The 24,112-nt window shown below is 42.7% G+C and overlaps 1 protein-coding gene across 1 annotated transcript in view; it reads left to right on the forward strand.

Moving 5' to 3' along the window:
* The window catches only part of LOC308081390 (RPA-related protein RADX-like), a 28,681-nt gene extending 5,251 nt beyond the window's left edge, over nt 1-23,430 (forward strand). Inside the window, exons 4-18 of the mRNA XM_080457764.1 lie at nt 826-968; nt 1,713-1,905; nt 4,895-5,003; nt 6,889-7,001; nt 7,395-7,514; nt 9,572-9,667; nt 11,229-11,399; nt 12,244-12,392; nt 13,802-13,914; nt 14,753-14,803; nt 15,756-15,844; nt 16,045-16,251; nt 16,588-16,620; nt 17,266-17,445; nt 23,112-23,430. Of these exons, the coding sequence (XP_080313890.1) occupies nt 826-968; nt 1,713-1,905; nt 4,895-5,003; nt 6,889-7,001; nt 7,395-7,514; nt 9,572-9,667; nt 11,229-11,399; nt 12,244-12,392; nt 13,802-13,914; nt 14,753-14,803; nt 15,756-15,844; nt 16,045-16,251; nt 16,588-16,620; nt 17,266-17,445; nt 23,112-23,233 (1,889 nt within the window). The 3' untranslated portion in view covers nt 23,234-23,430. The remainder of the gene's footprint in view (nt 1-825; nt 969-1,712; nt 1,906-4,894; nt 5,004-6,888; nt 7,002-7,394; nt 7,515-9,571; nt 9,668-11,228; nt 11,400-12,243; nt 12,393-13,801; nt 13,915-14,752; nt 14,804-15,755; nt 15,845-16,044; nt 16,252-16,587; nt 16,621-17,265; nt 17,446-23,111) is intronic.
* The last annotated feature ends 682 nt before the right edge of the window (nt 23,431-24,112 follow it).

Here is a 24,112-nt window from a genome sequence, read left to right on the forward strand (position 1 = left end):
GACCCATAGTTTGAGAACCGCTGCCATAGAGTTTCCGTTTCCTAAGTTTTCTGGAAAACTTCAAATATTTATTCAAAAATTACTAAAAATGTATGTTGCTATATACTGAACATAGCAACAACAACCCCAAATGGGGTTTCCGTCTTGAAAGGTATAGTTACAAATAGGGGTTCCCGCCCTAAATGGGTTAGTAAGCAGAAAATGCATGGTCAGGTCGGGATACCAATTTTATCCAATCAGGGGAGAGAACTCAGACAGGACAGGATACAGGATAAACAAGTTAAATTGGAAGTGATGACACAAAGACATGAGCAGACACAATTGGAACTGGAACTCTATAAAACTGAAGCTGATAAATACTGTAGGTACTATTTTCTAATGATTGAATGGCAACCCACCTGAACATTTATTTTCTGTTTTATTAAAGAGGTGGAGAGACATGGAGACTCCTGTTACTGAACCACTCTGTAGCAATGATTATGATCTCAATGTAGAGCTATTTAACACTGTTACTGAACAAACAAAGTTGGATCTGCTACTTTTAATGCTTTTGTGTGACACTGTATGATCAAGTAGGGTGTTCATTTATGAAACAACACAAAACGTGTTGTTAAAATATGGAGAATGGAGATAAGAGGTTTCAGCATGACAGTTTTTCAGGATTTAGAACCAGGTCTTAATGGGCTAACCAAAACATATCACTTACCCTACCTTTGCACTTGTAATATTAAAAAAAAACACAGTTGGGCCACTGATGTACTGTAATTTTTTGGGGAAATCCTCATTGTTGTGTTGTGTTGTGTTGTTGTGTTTTTCCTTCAACAGTGTCTAAGATCATCCTGGTGAGTGAGCTGGAGTCCTGTGCAGGATACCAGCGCAAACTGCCTCCTCTTCTCGTCAGGATCCTACAGAAATCCAGACTGCGCTACTATGGAAAGTCTGGACACAAGATCCCTTACCCTTATCAGGTGAGGCGCACAACATCCAAGAGCATTTCATTTCAACCCACTAACCCTTTAAGACCGGGAACGCATCTGTGTGTCATTTTTAGATTCCTTTGGCTATTAAAAAATAGCAGATATACAAGCTCATAGCGCGGCACCGAGTGCCACGCTATGAGCTTGTAGATCTGCTATTTTTGAATAATCGTGAACATTTACAACATCTACAAATCTTTGTTTACCGGTATATATTCTTTTTATAGCGAACATTTGTAACTAAAATCTTATTGCTTCTGGGGATTCTACAAATGTCTTCTAAATCCTACAATTATTATTATTTTTAACTCATGTTGCTATTTATCAATGGTTCTTAAAATTTTTCATGTCAAGGACCCCCAAAATGATATGTATTTGTCTGCATCAGTTGCCAAAAGACTCAGTATTAGGTCTATGTTGTATGGATGTGATGGATATGATGGATATGTTTTTTTCATTATATTATATTATATTATATTATATTATATTATATTATATTATATTATATTATATTATATTATATTATATTATATTATATTATATTATATTACCAAGACAAGTCCCTAAGTATTAGGGTATAGTCCTATAACTGTATACAGTATTTGTATATTTTATTTTCTTCTTTGTTATATGTAGCACAATCTGTGGGGCAAGTCCCAACAACATGTTTGGCTGCTTGTACCTTTTATAAGTCAGTGACAAAATAAAATGAGTTGTTGAATGTTTGAATTGCAGGCGTACTTTGAGGTTGCAGACCAGAGTGGCATAATGTCTCTGGTTCTGTGGAATGAGCTTTGTCCAGAGTGGTACCAGAGACTGGGTGTCGGGACGGTGCTCTACCTGCAGGGCTACACCCTGAAGGAGAGCTACTCCAAGAGGTCCAGGCCTCAGATGCAGCATCACAGAATGAAGATATTTCACTCAGTAGGTACGTTATGTCATCACTAATCTCTCAAGAACAGATTCATAGCTGCGCTTGAATCTGTCGGGAGACGCGTTGAGAACATTGGCTACAAGTGGGCGTGCCTTCAGATCAGGAAGCAGGCCGCACTTTACCCAATCAAATGTAGTGGGCGGGATTTACATGTGTGCGGCTCGCTTCCCACTGGAAACAAACCGAAACTCATTTAACAATAGCGTCCTCGGAGACGACAAAACCATGTAAAGTTAGTAACATTTTAACTTGTTCTTTCCCCATAGAAACAAGTGGGCTTATAACCAAAACGATCCATGTTCTTTGGGAGAAATGGTGTTAGTGTTCCGTGGAGAAATATTGTTAGTGGGAATGAAAACATAGGCGCACCACCGGAAGTAGAGGGCTGAAGGCATAGATATAGAAACCTAGATACCTCATTGGCCTCTGCAGTTCATTGTAACGACTGGTCTCTCAATACAAGGCTCTTCCGCGGGGCTGTTTGACTACTGACCAATCACATCACGTTAACTGCTGGCCAATCACAGCGCGTCTAACTGACTAGTTGCTGCGCGGCTGCCTCTTAACACATTGACCGCCGGGCCCGTAGTTCTACGGGCCGTTAAATCCAACGGTTAAGCGCCGATCCCGTAGCCTACGGGCTGTGGTGCTTTTTCCTTTTTTTCGATTTTTTTTTTTTTTCAATTTTCCAGGGGGACCATTTTCAGTGTAACACCACCCGAAATCGACCGGAAGTGCGATCACGTTTTTTGTTTCCCGTCTGCCTCCATTATAAGTCGTACACAAAAAGCCCTGTAAAACCTGTACAGGACATGTAGTTTTTCATCCTCGCATTTCCCATGTTAACATAAACGATCAGAACTCAAACATGGCGGCTCCGTTTGACACGCGGTCTCGACGAGTAGACACCAGGACATGTGCCCGTTGTTTACAAACAGTGGATCGGGCAATCTAAAGGATTTTAACGGGGCCTATGGCGACCTGAAAAAAACAAAAAACAACAATAAAACCTTGGCACTGGTGAGTACATTATGAGATTAGCCCTTGGCGGTGGATGTGTTAAGAAAAGACCCACCCCACCTGCCTCTGATTGGCCTACCGAACGCCCCCTTCTGTGACGCACACGGAAGTTTCCAGCTTGCCCCCCACAAGCATAGAGGAAGCGGAAGTGCGTCCTAGATGCCGACGCTTCAGAGCCAGAGAAGGCGTCTACCTTTATATGTCTATGGCTGAAGGCATGTCCAAACCCCGGTTTCCAGTGAGCACGTGTCTAGTTAATTCCCCCCCCCCCCCAGAGCCAAATGCAAAAGTGAAAAACAGCAGAGGGCGCTGTTTTTCCTTTATATTTGACGATGGGTTCCCAGATTGTGTCATCACAGAATGAAGATATTTCACTCAGTAGGTACGTTATGTCATCACAGAATGAAGATATTTCACTCAGTAGGTACGTTATGTCATCACAGAATAAAGATATTTCACGTTATGTCAGTGGTTCTCAACCTTTTCAGGCTGCGACTCCCCAAAATAATCATATTTGAACTGGGGACCCCCCACCCTGACACGAGTGGGGGGGCTATTTTCAAATGTACTGCCTCTTTCTTATATATTATTATTATTATTTGACAATTTGGCCAAAATTTGACCAGTTTTTAGTATAGTATAGATTGTTGATTACTTTTGATGCGGTATTGGTCTTTTTTCATTTCATTTCTCTTTTTTTTTTTAGGTATTAAAAAAGGTCTTAAAAGTCCTTAAATTGTCACTTTACTGGCATCTGGGGACCCCCACAAAATCATGTGGGGACCCCAGACCCACAGGTTGAGAACCACTGAGTTACTGTATGTCACTGACAGGCTTTCACTCCTGTGTTGACTGAAACTGCGATGACAAATGTTCGTCAGCTACCTTTTTATCAATGACAAAAACAAAATAAAAACTAAGCTATGATGACTAAAACTATGACTAAATAGTAAATATACTGAAAATGTATTTGAAAAAAAAAAAAATAGACTAAAGTGTTAGGTAGGGACTAGTGGAGAAGAGATCCAGTAGAACTAAGACAAGTCATTTTATGCTTGGCTGCGCGCAGTTGTCGCTCTCCGAAAATATTAAAAAAGTTTGTAGATCGGCTATTTTTGGCACGCAGCTACTGTAAATATAAATTAGGCATTACGGCTCGTCAACATATATTTTAGTTGACTAAATCAACTCTAGATTCATTCGACTAAAATCTTATATTATTAAAATAAAACTAGACTAAAACTAAAACATTTCCGATTACTAAAATGTGTCCGAAACAAAATGGAATTTTATTTAAAAAAAAAATTGCTGTCAAAATGAACACTGTTTGAGGGCACGGTAGCGCAGTCGGTAGCGCTGTTGCCTCACAGCTAGAAGGTCCTGGGTTCGATTCCCGCCGGGGACGCTGTGGACGCTGGGGGCGTGTCTCCTCCGCATCATCAGCGCCCATACCCTAGGTGGGGTTGGCGAAAGGGCCTTTCTGTGTGGAGTTTGCATGTTCTCCCCGTGTCTCTCAGGGCAGTTATTACCCTCACAAAAACATGTAGTAATCCTGGTCACTATACCGCCTCCCCCATGACAGCCGGGGCGCCTGATGGAGGAGAAGGGAACTGGTTCGAATAACGTGTTCCTTCCATGTGCTACGTCCAATGTCTACAGTATGTCAGGTGACAAGAAGGTCAGTTGGCTCTCATGCATTAAAGGAGGCATGAGCTCGGCCATGGCCTCCCTAGGCTGGTGAGAGGAGTGTAGCGCCCAGGATCACTTAGAAAAGTGGCACCGGGTGAAAAATAAGGGTTACAAAATCGCGGGATAAAAATTTAGATTAAAAAAAAATTAACACCGTTTCACTCTAATGTTTTGTACTAAAATATACGTACAAACCTTCCACAAAGTAATGTTGGGTTTGTGACATAACAGTAGGATCCCCCCCCCCCCAATGTAATATATTTTTGTGTGGCAGAGATTGGCCTGAACCCTTGGAGTCCAGCTGCAGCCATTACTGTCGTCCCACCCAAATGTGTTCCATCTCAGTGGGGACTTCCTGAGGTCTCCTACCAGTTTACCAGCAGGTAAAGATGAGCCCCCCTCTCATCCCATTATAGCCTGTTCTAGAGCAGTGGCTCTCAACATGTGGGTCGGGACCCCCAGGGTGATTGTGTTAGGGTTCCCAGATTATAGTAAGTGACAATTTAAGAACTTTTAAGACCTTTTTTAATTCCTAAAAAGTGTTTTATTAAATGAAAGAAGACCATTACTGCATCAAAAGTAATCAACAAACTATACTATACTATAAAAACTGGTCAAACATTGGCCAAATTGTAGATCATCTATTTTCACAATATTTGTCCCCAGTTCAAATATGATTATTTTTGGGGGGTCATGGCCTGAAAAGGTTGAGAACCACTGTTCTAGAGGGTAGCATGGGTCCCAATTTCTTTTACCCGAAACAGACCTGTGGATAATTGGACCCGGCCCATAGCTCGACGAGGATAATTCAAATGTATTAGACCCGGTCCGACCGGGTCTAATACATTTGAACTGTCCTCAAAATGTTACAGGCACAGCATCTTCCCGGTGGCTTTTGTCTGCGTTTCACCTCGCTAAATAAAACCTCCATGGTGTTCAGCAGTGCAGTGCACTTGAGATTGGCAGCTGTTTCAATCGGCTGTAAACGTTAAACGTGGCTCGTTCAATATGCAAGAACAGACAATATGGATTCTGGAGTGTAATTACAATGCACAAGTCTCATTTTAAAACCATTGGTTAAAGAGTTTAATAATTATAATAATAATAATATTAATAATAATTTGAAAGCTGGTCGTCAAGTACTCACAGGTCCATCTATTTAAGATGGACCGACCGAGACCCGTGGCAATTGAAAACGATCCGACCCGTGCCCGTGCCCGAGGGAGAAGTCAATATTTTGGACCCGGCTCTGTTCTCAGTTCGGGGCCCCGGTTTTCGGTTCCGGACAGACCCGTGCTACCCTCTTATCCTGTTCTATCATCTATTCCTTTGCAAGCATTGCAATGCAGTTTGTCACAAAACGTTGTGACGTACTGTAATCAAATACAATTATCTCATGCTGGGGACATTGAAGAGCAGGTCTTGAAGAGCAGGTGGAATGCACTGTGAAATGCTCTCCTATACCATGGGTTCCCAATCTTTTCAGCCCGTGACCCCAAAATAATGCGGTCATTGACTCGCGACCCCACCTAACCCTCGAGGTAATTTATGCACATAAACTTGCACGTTCGGTGCATTTGTAATGTATTAAAATGGTAAAATGTAGTATTTGTAATAATTTTTAGAGTATATTTCATCCATTCTGTAAAAAAAATGTAAAAAAAGTTTTTTGTTTTTTTATTTGTTTTTTATGACCCAAAATAATTTCGCGACACCACCGTCAGTGGTCGCGACCCCAACTTTGGGAACCCCTGTCCTATACCACCTGAGAGCGCCGCACTCTGTTGATTCATTTAAAGGGATAGTTCACCCCCCAAAAAACTTTTTTCTATCGATTAGTCACCCCATGGAGACTTGAATTCATCGATATTTTCTTTTTTTTGTCGCACTCCTAAGCCAATAATTTGATGACCAAATTTGATGACTCTTTGTGTGTCCTACCGGAACCGCTGCCGGTCATCAAATAGAATTATTGGCTTAGGAATGCAACAAAAACAAAAAAAATATCCATGAATTTAAGTCTCCATGGGGTGAAAAAAATATAGTTTGGGGGTGAACTATCCCTTTAAGAGACGCAATTTTCTTTTTAGCTACACTGGTTTTACCTCTAGGCTTTATGCCCTCATGTTGTTTCTGTGTTCTTTCAACAGTGGTGTGATGTTTTTTTGCAAATGTTTATTATAGTTTTTTGAGATTGTGTGTGTGTGTGTGTGTGTGTGTGTGTGTGTGTGTGTGTGCGTACTTTCTCACTATGTGCTCTCCTTCCAGGTCAGACTTGGACAGTGTGCCCGGAGGCTCCGCCTGTGATGTCATCGGTCTGGTGACGTTTGTAAGTCGTGTTGAGAGAATGAAGGAAACCTGTAAGACTAAAGGGAACGAGGGTAAGAACTGTGTTCATGTTTACATCCCTTCATCAGGGGGTCCTCAGAGTTACTACAGGGGGGGCTGCCACATCTTTGTGTGATGGGAACTCTTTTTTTGTTTTACATTAACCCATTAAGACCTGAGGCTGATTCTACAAATATCTTCTAAATCAGTGGTTCTCAAACCTTTTTCGTGCCAAGGACCCCCAAAATGATATATATATTTGACGGCGGAGACCCCCCATCTGAAAATGTTTGGTGCCAGGGACCACCAGAAGAGAAGATTTGTGTAAAAAAAAATCAAAATAATATGAGCTTGTATATCTGCTATTTTTGAATAGCCAAAGAAATCTAAAAATGTCACAGATTCTTTCCCGGTCTAAATGGATTATATGTTGTGTCTTTGTTTAGGTCCAGACAAATACTGGACGTATCGTTGGGTCCATGCGGTGGACGGCACGTCCAACCATCCCTTCATATTGCAGCTGTTCTCCCCCTCTCGCCCAGATGTTTTCAACGCCGTCTGTCCCAGTATGTAACGTTGACCTCACATAATATATTATAGGGCATAGCAGTAAGGGGCACGGTGGCGCAGTCGGTAGCACTGTCGCCTCACAGCTAGAAGGTCCTGGGTTTGATTCCCGCAGGGGACGCTGTGGGCGCTGGGTCAGTGCCCATACCCTAGGTGGGGTTGGCGAAAGGGCCTTTCTGTGTGGAGTTGGCATGTTCTCCCTGTGTCCCCTAGGTAGGTACCCTCACAAAAAACATGTAGTAATCATGTTCACTATACTACCTCCCCCTGGCCAGCCGGGGGGAGGCACTGGGTACTGGGTGTAAAAAATGGGGTTACAAAATCGTGGGATAAAAATGGGGGATACAAAATAGGGCATTTTGTGGTTCCACAGATAGAAAGACCATAAATTCTTCCCATAGAGATTTCCGAACATATTTATATTAATTATTTTAAGCCTGGAATCAAGCCATCCAGGCTCCTGGTGAATCATCACCATAAAACATTTGATTCTGTGTAAAAAAATATTTTAATATTTAATTATATTATATACTAAGTATTGGCATCACAATGTACTTAGAGTAATAAAAGCACGGTGGCGCAGTCGGTAGCGCTGTCGCCTCACAGCTAGAAGGTCCTGGGTTCGATTCCCGCAGGGGACGCTGTGGGCGCTGGGGGCGTGTTCTCTCCTCCGCGTCATCAGTGCCCATACCCTAGGTGGGGTTGGCGAAAGGGCCTTTCTGTGTGGAGTTTGCATGTTCTCCCCGTGTCTCCTAGGGTAGGTACCCTCACAAAAACATGCAGTCACTATACTGCCTCCCCCTGGCCAGCCTGATGGAGGGGAAAGGAACTGGTTGGAATAACGTGTTCCTTCCACGCGCTACGTCCAACCAGGGAAACTCTCCCCTGTCAGGTGACAAGAAGGTCAGTTGGCTCTCATGCATTGAAGGAGGCCCTGGCCTCCCTAGGTTGGCAGAGGGAAGGTAGTGCCCAGGATTACATTGGCACTGGGTGTAAAAAATAGGGTTACAAAATCGTGGGATAAAAAATTAAAAAAAAAATTAAAAAAAAGTCAAAGTGTTCATTATGCAGAAATGTCCCCATTTCCCAAGTTTTCTAAATATATTATTATTATTTTTTAAATAGCAGATCTACAAGCTCACAACGCTGTGAGCTTGTAGATCGGCTATTTTAAAATAGCCAAAGTATACAGTAGGTTGTTAATGTTAATGTATGTTTTGTAATAATAATCCACATCTGCAAAGTAACTAGTAACTAAAGTTGTCAAATAATTGTAGTGGAGTAAAAAGTAAATATTTGATGTAGTGGAGTATAAGTGAAAGTATTGAAAATTGGAAATAGTCCAGTAAAGTAAAAAGTACCTCAAAATTATACTCAAGTACAGTACTTGAGTAAATGTATTAATTACTTTAATTACACCAGCATACCGTATGTAACATTGACCTGACCTCACATCATATGTTATAGTTATTACACACCACCGTTATGACATTGTACTTGACCACGAAGTGTCACTCAAATACTCATGATTTCATGTCGTCGACATTGGAACATTATTATAGAATAGAAATTAAATTTCTCATTGTCTTTTAAAGCTTTGTAAACTGAAGTTGCACAGGGCAGATATGACAAATAACTTATATTCAATAACTATACTTACAGTAAATTGAGCTTGTAGATCTTCTATTTTCCACTGTTTTTGAAAATGTTGGAAATTGTATTCACAATTTTGCAACATGGAAATGAGTATGATGATTATGAAGATTATGCAAAAAAAAGAATTGCGATTATCTCAAATAATTGCAATTAGTCAATTGTATGATAATTGTGACAGGCCTAACACAGAACAAAATGAATCTACATTTAGGTTATCTTTCTTTCATCTCTGTCAGTGACATACCTGGTTTGTTATGTGTTCTCTCCTCTCTGTCAGTGACATACCTGGTTTGTTATGTGTTCTCTCCTCTCTGTCAGTGACATACCTGGTTTGTTATGTGTTCTCTCCTCTCTGTCAGTGACATACCTGGTTTGTTATGTGTTCTCTCCTCTCTGTCAGTGACATACCTGGTTTGCACCCAGATGAGGGTTTGTCAGGTGAAAGGATCGTTGCCGTACCTCACAAGCAGCTGTGAGACCGAGATATTCATTACCGGTAAGTAAATCTGTAAGGATTTAACAGAGTGTGTGTGTGTGTGTGTGTGTGTGTGTGTGTGTGTGTGTGTGTGTGTGTGTGTGTGTGTGTGTGTGTGTGTGTGTGTGTGTGTGTGTGTGTGTGTGTGTGTGTGTGTCTCTCAGCACGGTGTTGAAAAAAATCATCTGATTTGTTTTTGTTTTTGTCTAGTTTTAGTTTAATTAAAATCTACAGTTGATGTTGTCGACTAAAATGTATTTTGGCGGGCCTTGATGCCGTGATTTATACTTGGCTTAGGAGCAGGACACCTGCGTGCAACCAAGCATAAAATGACTTGTCTTAGTTCTTAGTGGATCTCTTCTCCACTAGACCTCTAGTTTTTATTTGTTGACAAAATGTGTTGACAAAATTGGCAATATGTGGCCCGGACCGCTGGTGTAGCAGTCCCCTAGGCTACAATGTAGCCTGACAGCGCGTCGCGGGTTCGAGTCCTGATCCCGACGGCCTTTGCTGCGTGTCACTCCCCATTTCCTTTCAGCCTACTGTCCTATCAATAATAAAGGCATAAAAAGCCCCAAAATAAATCTCAATATAAATTAGATAAATGTATAAATGTCAATGTAGTCATGGTATTATTACGGTTAGTTTTTATTTAGTTTTCGTCAGTGAAGAAAAGTAGTCGACAAAAATGTTTTGTCCTAGTTTTAGTCCAGTGGTTCTCAACCTGTGGGGTTTTGGGACGGTCCCAGAAAGTAAAAATGTAAGGACTTTTAAGACCTTTTTAATACCTAAAAAAAATACTGCATCCAAAGTAAACTATACTATAAAAACTGGTCAAACATTGGCTCACAGCGCCTCGCATTGCAAGGCGTTGTGAGCTTGTAGATTGGCTATTTTCACAATATTTAGTCAAACAAAACTTAAAGGGGAATTTTGGACCACGGTTTTCTTACCTTTGCTATGATGTTATGATATCCTAGGATGAATGGTACAGTAGACAAATGTCATAACGTCCGCCATTGCTAAAAACGCGCCGCAATATGCCTTGCGCTAGATCGCATATTTTGATATATTTCATATTTCAATCTCGAGATTTCAATCTCGTCTAGCGAGACTTCCGGTGCGGCGCATTCAAGACAATCACATTGCATAGTGTTCTGTCACTATGAACGTCAGATCTCTCTCTCAAAAACAAAACAAAATATGCGATCTAGCACAAGGCCTATTGGCGCGCTTTCAGCTGTGGCGGACCCGGGATGGAGTTATGACATTTTTCTACTGTACCATTCATCCTAGGGTATCATAACATCATAGAAAAGGTATGAAAACCGTGGTCCAAAATTCCCCTGTGCAAGTGCTTGTCAGGGTGTGGGGGTCCCCAGTTAAAATAGGATTATTTTGGGGGGTCCCCAGTTAAAATACGATTATTTTGGAGGGTCCCCAGTTCAAATAGGACTATTTTGGGGGGTCCCCGGTTCAAACATGATTACCGCCTTTTCAGTTCTCGCCCTGAAAGGGTTGAGAACCACTGTTTTAGTGGATGAAATGAACAGTGACTGATACAGTATATGTTCTACAACAGGAGGTCACAAAGGTCAGCCGTACGTGTGTGATCAGAGGGTGAAGAGCTTCCTCCAGTGGACCAAGACCCTCAAAGACAACGTCACCATGCACAAGTGTGTTGTCGGAGGTCATTACTGCTTCCCTCACCCCCCACAGACCTTCTTCTCTCAGTCTGTGGCAGGTGGCCCAGGTTAGTTTTACACTAGCCTCTGAAACCCATGCCTTTTTTTTTTGTTTCAAAAGAAAAAAAGGCTGGGAGAACCTTGCAGGAACGCTGGTCTTAGGACCTTGTTATCTCCTAACCAATCAGAGTGCAGAGGGGCGTCGCTCTAAATGTGGTGACGTCAGCGTGCTCCGTGCACAGGCCGGGGGGGGGGGGGGGGGGGAGGGGAGGGGAGGCGGGGACATAGATTGGTGAAGCAATAGGAAGCGGCGCAGGAATCCAGCGCCTGGGTTTGGATCCGCCCTTCAAGACCATCGATTGGGCTCGTTCTTTCAGTCTAGTTTTACACAGACTAACCCATTAACCCTTTAAGACCGGGAACGCATCTCTGTCATTTTAGATTTCTTTGGCTATTCAAAAATAGCAGATATACAAGCTCATAGCGCGCCACTCGGTGCCGAGCTATGAGCTATGAGCTATGAGCTATTTTGTTCCAGGGAACTCCACAAGCAAAGATTTGAGTTAAAAATGTTGTTTCAAAAAATATATGTATTCAAAAATGTGCACAAATGTTCAAGATTTTTCAAAAATAGCTTAGTTGTTTAGTTGTTTATTCTTGGAACCCAAAAATACTTCTGTGACCCAGGGGTAGCGGGATGACGTCAGGACTTCAGTACTCTGTTATTATATTAGAAATGGTTCTCTTCCTGCTAGTATTCCTTTATAATGTCATGTTATCATTATTTACTCTATAATGTCATGTTATCATTATTTACTCTGTAATGTCATGTTATCATTAATTACTCTGTAATGTCATGTTATCATTACTCTGTAATGTTATGTTATCATTATTTACATTCTCTCCTTCCAGCTGGTATTCCTCTGGTGGCTGCAGCTGAGCTGAAGATGGAGTTAGAATCTCTTCAGTACAGAGAGCATAGAAGACTAGCAGTTCAAGGACACATCATGGCTGTCACATACCTGACCTGTCCAAAGAGCCCTGACCCTAACCAGGACCAGGTATTGTGTACATTTACAGTTAATAGTAGCCGATTTTTTTTTTTTACCCCTTTTCATCCCCAATTTAGTCGTTATGCCAATTGATTCCTCCCCACACACGTATGTGTTGTCAGTGCTGTTGTATCCCACTGACTCACCTACCAGTGAGCAGCCCCCACCGGGAGGAAGTTTTTATATATTTTTTATAATTCTTTTGTACCTTTTAACATTAACCTCATATTGCAGATCACATTGTGCCTTTTTAATAGATCTTGCACATTTACATCAAAGAATAACCAGGTTTATCCATATTGAGTGAATAAACAAACTAGGATAAAATTATTTTCTACTATTATTTCTACTATTCCTACAGTATATACTTCATTCTATATACTTAGTAGATTGCCCCCCCCAAAAAAAAGAAGCCAATCTACAAGCTTGCAACGCATTATGAGCATGTAGATCTGCTATTTTTGGCAGAATGTTCATCTATTATCACATGGCCAGAATAGGGATGCTAGACTTCACACAACATGGCTGAGGTCTTCAACCTGTTCCATTATGACTCTATGCCACGGGTCTTCAATGTTTTTTCAGATCAAGGACCCCTTAGCTGAGAGAGATGAAGCAGGGACCACCACTACATATTGTATAGAATTGTGTAGCAGATTAAACTTTTTCATAGATTTCATGGATAGCTTCATAGACTTGTTTGACAGCACTGTCATCAGTGTTGTGTAATTTATTTATTTTTGGTTTGTTTGTTTACACGTTATATTTTCTATTAACTCATTCACTGCCAAAAACGACAAAAACTACTTTTTTTTAACTACTCTTACTTTAAAAGCCTGTATCTCTGCTCTTTTTTTTTACTATGTATTTTTGCCGAAATATGTTATTTTTAACGGCGTATATAAACGAACGGGAGGTTGCGATGACATTCTTTTTTTTCTCGGAAGCACAGTGATACCCTCCGTGATTAGCAACCATCAGGGGGATCGATCATACTGGAGATAAATATTCTGTGACTACGCAGCCAGAAATAAGTCTGGCAGTGAATGAGTTAATGTTTGATTCATGTTAATGTGTATTTTCAGACATTTAACCATTTAAACCCTCAATACTTAGTAACACAGGCCTGTGGCTCTGTACTTGATCTGCTCTTTCCCCTCCCTCTAAACCAAACCTTTTGGCTGAAAATAGCCGATCTACAAGCTCACAAGCCTGTAGATCTGCTATTTTTGGAGAATGTTCCCCTCAGAGTAGGGGTGCTAGGGTTGAAGTGGTTAATAATGATAAATAAATAATAAAAAATAATCCTATCGCACAAAGATTTGGCAGCCTGTAGTAACTCTGAGGACACCATAGGGGTCCTGGACCCCCTGTTGAAGACCCCTGCTCTATGTATAAAAGCTACTTGTTGTCTCCAGGTGACAGAGCAGTCAGGAGGGGTGTCGGCCCCCCCACACGGTGATCAGAGGACAAAGGAGCCCCCCGCCCACGACGTCTCTGCAAACAAACGAAAAAGAAAACTTCCGAACAGGTCAATATCACCTGGATTAAAGTTCTCAGTTCTCGCCACGACCAGCGCTTAGCTCCGGCACAAATGAAGCCGGTACCTGCCTGCTGCACTCCGGTAAATCTAGAAGGTGCTCCGTCACCTCAAATGCACATAACGATACAATACAATACGTTTTTATTTTAGGCTATTTAAAATAAAAATTGCAGATCTACAAGCTCATAGCGCGGCACTGAGTGCCGCACTATGAACTTGTAGTCCTTTTCTTCTTTTTTTTTACTTGTGTGCAAAGAAAGAAAAACCTTCCCACTGCTTCTCTTAGGAAGGGACCGCACACTCTAATGACAATGGACAGGACTCAGTTAATGCTTAATTTTTGCGTTATTTTCTGCACAACGCGCTTCGCCGTGTTGGCTTCATCAGGTGCATATCATTTCATTCAGTATGCCTGCGTTTCTCTTTTCTCTCTCAGTGGTGGTCTTCTCCTCAGCCATGGTCCTCCGTATGCTAATGACCTTGGCCATGGCTTCATGGCTTGGCCATTGTTATCTCACAGAACAAGTTTATCCCAAACTATTCAGACCTTCTCAGTCGTCGGCAGGGGGGGGGGGGGGGTTAACAGCCTCAGTGCATAAGAAGATGCTGGCGCTGCCGTTTTTTCTTTTCTTTTTTTTTCTCTCGTTTTTTTTCCATTCAGAGGTAAGTACTAAATGGCGTTTTCTAAAATCACATCGCGGGCCACATTGGACCACGTCGCGGGCCTTAATTGGTCCGCGAAACACCAGTTTGACAACACTGATTTAACATAAATAGATGAAATTCTGCCCGACAGCAACAATAATATATCATATTGTTTTTTCAGCGATGTCCAGCAGCCCTGCACGACCCGCGCTGCTAGGACTCAAGCTAGAAGGTAATGAAGATTCAATACATGTAGTCAATTGCAGTGATGGAAGAAGTACTCACATGTTTTACTTAAGTAAAAGTATCAGTACCCTATTGTAGAAATAGTCTGTACAAGTACAAGGCCGGTATTCAAAATTTACTTAAAGTAAAAATACAAAAGTATTGGCATCAAAATATACTTAAAGTACAAAAAGTAAAAGTACTCATTATGCAGAAGGTCCCATTTCACAAGTTTTACAATGTATAAAAATCCTTTGAAAATAGCAGATCTACAAACTCTCAACACGTTGCAAAGCGACACATTGTCCTTTTTTTGCCCTCAAAATATCAAGCCAGGTGTCCCTGAGCTTGACAGCGTCGCGGAGCCATGGTGGCCCCGCCGACCGCCTCTAAGTAAAACACTCTATGCAAGATTACCACGGATCATCAAATGTTTCACAAATGTCTCGAATGGCTTATGCCTTTTAACTTTCTTGTAGCCTAGTCAGTCTAAACATATGGCATACCTACTCTCGCTCGTTGTCACATCGTTGCTCAATCAATGACTGTGATGATCAATCATGTGCCATACTACTGTCTTTATTTTTAATTATATACATATAACAAAAGATAGCACGCATTGCTCACCACCTTTTCTCTAAACTGCAGTACTGGTGGTGGTTTATTTGGTAGCATTTCGTAGTGTGTGGGAGCGCAGAGGTGTATGAGAAGTCGTTAGTCTAACAGCCGTAATAATAATCAAAATCTACAAAGTGACTAGTAACTAACATTTTCAAATAATAGTTGAGTAAAAAGTACAATATTTGCCTCTGAGATGTAGTGGAGTAGAAGTAAAATTATAAAAAATTGGAAATACTCCAGTAAAGTAAAAAATACCTAAAAATTGTACTACTTTCCACCACTGGTACATTGTAGAAAACCATCAGGTTGTTATAAGTCGGTTCCATTTCCACCCACAGCGTGGAGGGTGAAGAGCAGGAGGAGAGGATGAGTGAGACAGAAGACAGATCTCCAAGTCCATCAGCTGACCTACAGGTTGACCCAGGAGGTATGTGACCTCTGACCTCAGCTGTCATGTCAAGTCAAATGTATTTATAAAGCACATTTAACCCATTGAGTCCGGGAAAGCATCTGTGTCATTTTATATTTTAGCAATAGATACACAGGTATATAGCACATTGCTTCTCAAAGTGGGGTCCGGGTGTCCTGTGTGTCGTCAATGTGTGTGTGTTTTGTTTCTTTGCACAGAAGATGACGGTGGGCTGTCCTGGGAAAGTGCCTCTTGGCCGCGGCACAGAGCAGAACTGTCGGACCACCTGAGCCGAGGGGGGTTGTTCCAGGACAGCCTCACACAGAGGTTCCACTATGATGAAAAGGACTGTCTGCTGCACTGGACCAACCTGCACCCTGCCCACTGGACCCCAGGGCAGCCCACCCACTTCTGCTCCAATGTGGACTGTCCTGGATACCAAGTTACTATACTAGGTACAGTAACATTACTTATGTATATGTTTATATACTGTTTGATGTAGTTCTATTTATATAACTGTCCTGGATACTACCAAGTCACTATACTAGGTAACATTACTTATGTTTATATACTGTTTAATGTAGTTCTATTTATATAACTGTCCTGGATACTACCAAGTCACTATACTAGGTAACATTACTTATGTTTATATACTGTTTAATGTAGTTCTATTTATATAACTGTCCTGGATACTACCAAGTCACTATACTAGGTAACATTACTTATGTTTATATACTGTTTAATGTAGTTCTATTTATATAACTGTCCTGGATACTACCAAGTCACTATACTAGGTAACATTACTTATGTATATGTTTAGATACTGTTTAATGTAGTTATATTTATATAGCTGTCCTGCATACTACCAAGTCACTATACTAGGTCACTAGTACTAGGTACTTATGTATGTTTATACTGTTTAATGAGTGCATTGCACACTGTATAACTTAGGCCCCTTTTACACGACAACGGTCTCTAGAGAAAACGGCAAAATAAAATATCAGATGTGCCGTCCGTTTAGACGACAAGTACATTTATGTGAAATTGCGTCTCCATGTAAACATGCAATACAGGGGAAACGGCAAAACTTGTGACGTCAAGGCTCACGTCTTGATGCCAGAGCGCTGGCGTAAACAAACAGCTGTGATAGGAAGTAGAAGGAAGTGGTTCGACGCATGTGTGACTGGTCTATCTGGCAGCACGTCACAACGCCAGCTAGCCACCTGGCATGCACACTACAGTGTTTATAATCACTATAGCGTCTCCGTGTAAACGCAGAATAAAAAGTGAGAACGCAACAACACTTTGTCGTTTTCTGTTCTGATCGTTACCGTGTAAACGTGGCCTTAGTTATATGTCATATTATGCTTAACAACATCAACTGGTGTCCCGATTCTCTGTATTTAGTATAAGATTATATGACTGTTCGGTGTGTATAGGCCTGAACAGGGACATCGCCATAGATGCTGCATTCCTTCCTGTGGTGAGTGCTGAGGATCCCAGAGCTGTGGGGATGGTTCAGGACCCCCAGCAGGACCCCCAACCCAACACCTTGCTGTCCTGCCTCATGTCCGGGGTCGTCTGCCCTCCGAGTGACCCTGCGACCCCTCCTCACCCAGGTACAAAATACCGTCCTAGAAAGTGACATCACAGTCAAATCCATTCTAGGAAGTGACATCATAGTCACATCCAGATACACACTGCCATTCTAGGAAAGTGACGTCATGCTCTCTCACACAGAATCAAAGATGGTGATTTAGGAAGATAGGCCATCCCAATTGTCCCCACTGGTCTCCTAAAGCTGGACTAACACTATTCAATTCAATTTCAATTCAATTTTATTAAAGTGTCAAATCACAACAAGTTGTCTCAAGACACTTTACATGCAGAGAAGAGACCCGACAGTCGCACCCTGAGCAAGCAATTTTGCGACAGTGGCAACGAAAAACGAGGGACAGCGAGTGCATTTTCCGGCAGCGGCTGCTGCCGAGGCAGCTCCAGCTTTGGGAGTGTGCTGCCTTTGTGTAACGCAGTCCCCACCAATATTATTTACGATTCTGTGCCTATCGGTACATAACTCGGACGGCGCTTAGTCGAATAGCAGACCATCGGCCGGTCGTCGCGGGCACTCGCGCCTGGAGGCGCTCGCGCCTGGAGGCGCTCGGGCGCGACTCCTTGGCCTCAAGGTCTGCTGATTCGGCGCGCCTCCGTCATGGTCCAAAACTATACTTTATCGGCGGAAAAAAGAAGTTGACTGCCGCTCCTCCACCGGCAGTTCCGCGACTGCCGCTCCTCCACCGGCAGTTTCCGCGGCAGTTCCGCTGCTCCGCCGGCAGCTGACGCTCCACCGCCGGCAGTCACTGCCGGGAGCTGCCGCTCCTCCACCGGCAGTTCCGCGGAAGTTCCGCGGCTGTTGCCGCTGCCGGAGAATGCACTCGCTCCTTCTGCGAAAAACTCCCCCTTAACTGGAAGAAACGTCAGGCAGACCCTAGGCTCTAGGGTGGGGGCCTTCTGCCTCGACCGTGTCGGGGGAAAGAAGAGAGAGAGAGGGAGAGACAGAAAGATATACAAGTAGTAACAATAACAATAGTAGCAAATATAATAGTGTAGGATAGTATATGATAATATAATATAGTACAGCAATAATGTGTATACAGTATATAATGGTATAATATAAGAATGTTAAGATAATATACAGTATAGTGTAGTCCAGTGGTTCTCAACCTTTTCAGTCTGTGACCCCCCAAAATAATCATATTTGAACTGGGGACCCCCCATTTAGTTTGACTCCGTTCCACAGATAAATATTGTGAAAATAGCCGATCTACTGTGAGCTTTTAGATCTGCTATTTTCACAATTTGTGCCTCTTTCTTATATTATTTGACAATTTGGCCAATGTTTTATAGTATAGTTTGTTGATTACTTTTGATGCAGTAATGGTCCTTTTTTTACGTATTAAAAGGGTCTTTAAAGTCCTTAAATTGTCACTTCACTATCATCTGAGGACCCCCCCAAAATCATGTGGGGACCCCCCTGGGGGTCCCGACCCACAGGTTGAGAACCTCTGGTGTAGTCAGTGGTATAGTGTAATGTAGTAGAAATCCACGGTCGTGCTCCATGGAGAGGCCCGGTCCGCAGTCACACTCTTGAGCCGAAGCTGGGGGTCCGTAGTCACAGTCCATGGAACTGCGACGTGGGAGATAAAAGAAACTCCGGGGAGCCGGTCCCCGGGTGTAGAATTAGTGTCTATGAAATTAATTCAAGGACCCCAACGGAAACAAGTCCGCAAGGACTTTTTTGGCCGGACCTTTTAGACAAAAGCATTATTGTAACTGTGTTGTTTTACATTCTTTTGCCTAATAAAAATTTCAATCAATCAAAAAAGTGGCAGGCCTTACTAGAGCGTGAATCCGTACAGTGTTAATTACGATTGTACCAGTGGGACCCCCAGGCAATTCTGTAGAATCAACGCTAGAGGGCAATGCAAGCCAGACATGAGCCCCACACCACGCACGCATGCACACGCGCACAAACGAGCACGCACACACGCATGCGCACGCGCGCACACATACACACACACACACACACACACACACACACACACACACACACACACACACACACACACACACACACACACACACACACACACACACACACAGCCATATTCCATGCAGTTGAAGCACAAGGGGGCGAGGGGGCGGTGCTGGCGGGCTATGTTAGTGCAGTGAGTGGCAGTTGGGGCAAACGCAGTCCCCACAACATCATTTACGATTCTGTGCCTATCGGTACATAACTCGGACGGCGCTTTAGTCGACTAGCAGACCATCGGCCGGTCGTCGCGGGCACTCGCGCCTGGAGGCGCTCGGGCGCGACTCCTCGGCCTCAAGGTCTGCTGAGTCGGTTGTTTGAAAATGTAATGTCCCAAGCGGGAGTCAAACCCAGACTCCCAGTGGTAGAGGATGGGGAGTCCAATGATTATCGAAGTGCGCCACTAAGGCTCGTGCTTGCATTTCCTGATTGCTATCTTCTTGTTGTCGTCCTCGCATCAACGCCTCGCAGCCCCGCGCCTAAAACAAGCGCTCCACTTCCAATTTACCTGGAATGCCAATTTACCTGTGACATATACACTTCGGCTATAGGCTTTATAGAGAAAGGTTTTTAATCTAGTCTTAAATATACAGAGTATGTCTGCTTCACGGACTGAGACTGGGAGAAGGTTCCACAGCTGAGGTGCCTGAAACTTAAATGCTCTGCCTGCTGTTCTAGCCTTTTTGGGGTTTCCTGGAGCCGTAAGCATCTTTTCATACTGTGGACTAGGGCTTTCACCAACTAGTCGACTAGTATAACCACTAGTCGACCTTGTTGGTACTAGTCGAATAGTTTTTGTAATTTGTTTTAATGCCATAGTAATGGCCCATCTTACTATTATTATTATCCTCCTGACTTTATTTTTGATCAAAAGGGGGTCAAAAGTAGGCCCAATAAAAGCCTATTATTGGGCAATGGGGATCCTTGGAGACGCTGCTGTGCTGCTGTGCCAGAAGCGCTTCCCTTAAAACGCCATAAAAATAAGGGCAGGAGGATAATAATAATAGTAATATAGTAGTAGGATGGCATTAAAACAATGCCCCCCCCTAAAAATATATATATATATATATATATATATATATATATATATATATATATATATATATATATATATATATTTTTTTTTAATGTAAATTTCGACTAGTCGACTAGTCGACTACTACTTGGTCAAATGAGTCGACTAGTAAAAATCATTAGTTGTGAATGCCCTACTGTGGACGCGATGGTGTTCTGGCTGGTTAATAGGGCTCGATGAGTTCATTGAGATACACTGGTGCCTGTCCATTGAGAGCCTTGTATGTGAGGAGGAGAACCTTAAACTCTATTCTGTATTTAACCGGGAGCCAGTGCAAAGAGGCCAATGAAGGAGCGATATGATCTCTTCTTCTGGTTCCTGTCAGTATGCGCGCAGCGGCATTCTGGACTAGCTGCAGGCTATTTAGGGACTTACTTGGGAAGCCTGATAATAAAGCGTTGCAATAGTCCAGCCTAGAAGTAACAAATGCGTTAACAAGTTTTTCTGCATCATTTTGGGACAGAATGTGCCTAACTATTGCAATATTACGCAGGTGAAAAAAGGCAGTTCTTGAAATTTGTTTTATGTGGGACTGAAAGGACACTACAGGATTTTTTAAATCTTAAACAATTTTGAAATCTGGTATCATCACACTACAGGATAATCTTAATAAGATTCTCTCATCAGATAATCTTAAACATACACACTACATTTGATTTTAAAATCATATACACTACAGGATTCTATCCAGATTCTCGGGCTTGCCCGCAGCATTAATAAATTATAAATATAATTAAAAAAAATATCACCGGCCACGTTGGGTGGCTGCCTTGCTCCGCGATATTATTATAACCTGGCGATTGTGGCGAATCATTTCGGTATTATTATTTTTTTCTGACAGCCAGCTGCCCTCCTGACAACACAACACAACACACCCACAGACACACACAAGGGCCTGTTGCTTGATTTGTGCTTAGTCTTACCACCGTGTATTGCGTCTAACAGAGCCCATCTACAAGCTCACACCACTTCTCATCCGGCGCTTGTGGTCTTGTATATCGCCTATGTTATACGCTCGACACCATTGTGCGACGAAAAATAAACCAGGCTTGAACTTGCTGTGCAGTGGCGTGGCACAGAGACCTTGCAACATTTAGCAAAATGAATGGATTTAAGAACTACTGTGTATGAAGGGTGCACACTGCACAACCAACATGAAAGGTGGAGCATATAATAATCAGCATTGATCATAATATCGCAGCATGGCTACAATGAAGATAACAGCGAGCCAAGCCGTCATCTTCCAATATACTGTGTAGGCTACTCATATCACAGCTCAAAAGTTGTACAACATGTCACAAAATGACAGCATTCACAATTCATTGCCATGAGCGAGTTGCTACTATCTGTAAAAGCCTCCGACCTGGGAACCAACGTGGATATCATTTCCTACACTGACACTGTGTCAATGACATGTAGAGAAGGCTTTGGAAAGTGATGGAAGAACACAGGCAAGTGACTGTCACTATATGCTGTGGCATCATGAAACAGTTAACATAACATTAACAAAAACCTACACAATCAGCCGTTCATACAAAGTTGAACGAGGTCGAGATGCATACTGTAGCCTATTTTGTTCTTTTTATCAAGCGACACCCCTGCATGATCGAGTAGATAAATGATGCTTTATGCAACCATGGACAGAGTCACTGGTGGAAAGAAGCGCTGCGCTACACAGGTGTAGCAATCATTTGGGTGGTGGCGGTGCACACGCACGTACTATCCTGCACATGACGTGTATTAAATTATAATAATAATAATAATAACTTGGATTTATGTAGCGCCTTTCAGAAACCCAAGGACGCTTTACAGTACACAAAATAACAAATTAATTGCCAAAAGCCTGGGTAAATAAATGTCTCTTCAGTGCGGACTTGAAGGAGTCCAATGTTGGCATCTGGCGAATCTCCATTGGGAGAGAGTTCCAGAGGTCAGGGGCTGCCACGCTGAAAGCTCTATCGCCAAGGGTCCGCCTGTTGCTACGAGGGGTGGTGAGGAGCCCCGAGTCGGAAGACCTCAGGTCCCGCTCTGGGATGTAATTGTCGAGGAGGTCCGAGAGGTACCCTGGGGCTAGGGCATGGAGAGCTTTATAGGTGAGGAGGAGTAGTTTGTATGTGATGCGGAACTTAACCGGAAGCCAGTGGTGGTGTTTGAGGGTGGGGGTGATGTGCTGCCAGCGTTTGGTGCGGGTGAGCACTCTGGCTCTGGATTATGGACGATAGTTTAACACCTGGCCAGAATAATACAATCTTGTCGGCCACGTTGGCCGGCCAAGAAAATGCCTGTAGCGGAAAACCTTCTTCCCATTATTCAATATATCCAAGCCTCAGCTGTCCAACGCACCACAGTTTGTTTGGACCGGGTTGGCTGGTCTCCATGCCAACAGTCCAGTCATTCACTTCACCTCTGTCTCCTTGTAGACTGTCTTTCTCTCAGTCCCCCGCTGTGCCGTTCCATACACTGTTTGAAAACCAGACATCTTGTAGTGTGAGTCCAGCTTAAGTGGGCGCCGTCTGACAGCAGATCTCGTGAACGTCGGATGTTTACTGGTGCTAGATCTATGTTTACTTATTATTATCATTATTGTCTGATTTATGTATTTGTCATTTTTCCTGCAGAGGACATCGTGTTGACGGCAGAGGACCTGAAAGAGACCCCTCTGGTGTGGGTCCTGGACGTGTGTCACCTGGGTGCTGATAGGCTGGAGGTCCTGATCAGCAAGGTGCACAGGGTGGCCTAGGTTGTGGACCCCCCCCCCCCCCCCAGGGTGTTAGGTGGGACCCCCCCAAAAAATAATCCTATTTGAACTGGGGACCCCTCAAGAATAAGCCTATTTGAACTGGGGACCCCCCAAAAATAATCATATTTGAGCTGGAGACCCCCCAAAAAAATATCCTATTTGAACTGGGCCCCCCACCCCGAAATAATCCTATTTGAACTGGGGACCCCCCACACTGACACCCCCACACAATTGTTGGAGTTGAGGCATTCGAATAGCTGACCTCACAACGTCTCGAGGCGCTGTGAGCTTGCCTTGTAGATCGTCTATTTTCAGTTTTTGCCTATTTCTTAGGAAATACTTGACTATTTGGCCAATGTTTGACCATCTGTTGTTGTAGTGTGTTTATTACTTTAGACATAGTAATGGTCTTATGGTTTATTTTGTCATTTTAGGGTTATTAAAAATATGTTAAAAGTCCTTAAATGTGCAGATACCATGTATACACTTACTGTATACTGTCTGTTGGTCTGTTTACTGATAAGTGAGAGACAGCTTAATGGCAGCTATTTTGCCTTATTGTATAATGTCCCTGATGACTGCCTTATTTTTTGGGTTTATTTTGATCTCTTCAGTTCTATAATGTTCCAAGTCCAATTTTATATGATCATGTTTTTGTGTCATCACTTCTGAGTGAGTTCTCTCTTCTGATTAAGTAAAGTTGGTATCATGACTTGAAAATGTATTCTCTGTTTATTAAAGAGCTGGAGAGACGACGGGAAGACCCCTGTTACTGAACAAACACTGTAGCAATGATTACTATCACAATATAGAGCTATTTAACACTGTTACTGAACAAACACTCTATAGCCATGATTACTATCAACTTGTGGGCTGTTG

This window comes from Gymnoscopelus braueri, assembly GCF_963280865.1.
Source record: "Gymnoscopelus braueri genome assembly, contig: SCAFFOLD_43, whole genome shotgun sequence".
Classification (NCBI taxonomy): domain Eukaryota; kingdom Metazoa; phylum Chordata; class Actinopteri; order Myctophiformes; family Myctophidae; genus Gymnoscopelus; species Gymnoscopelus braueri.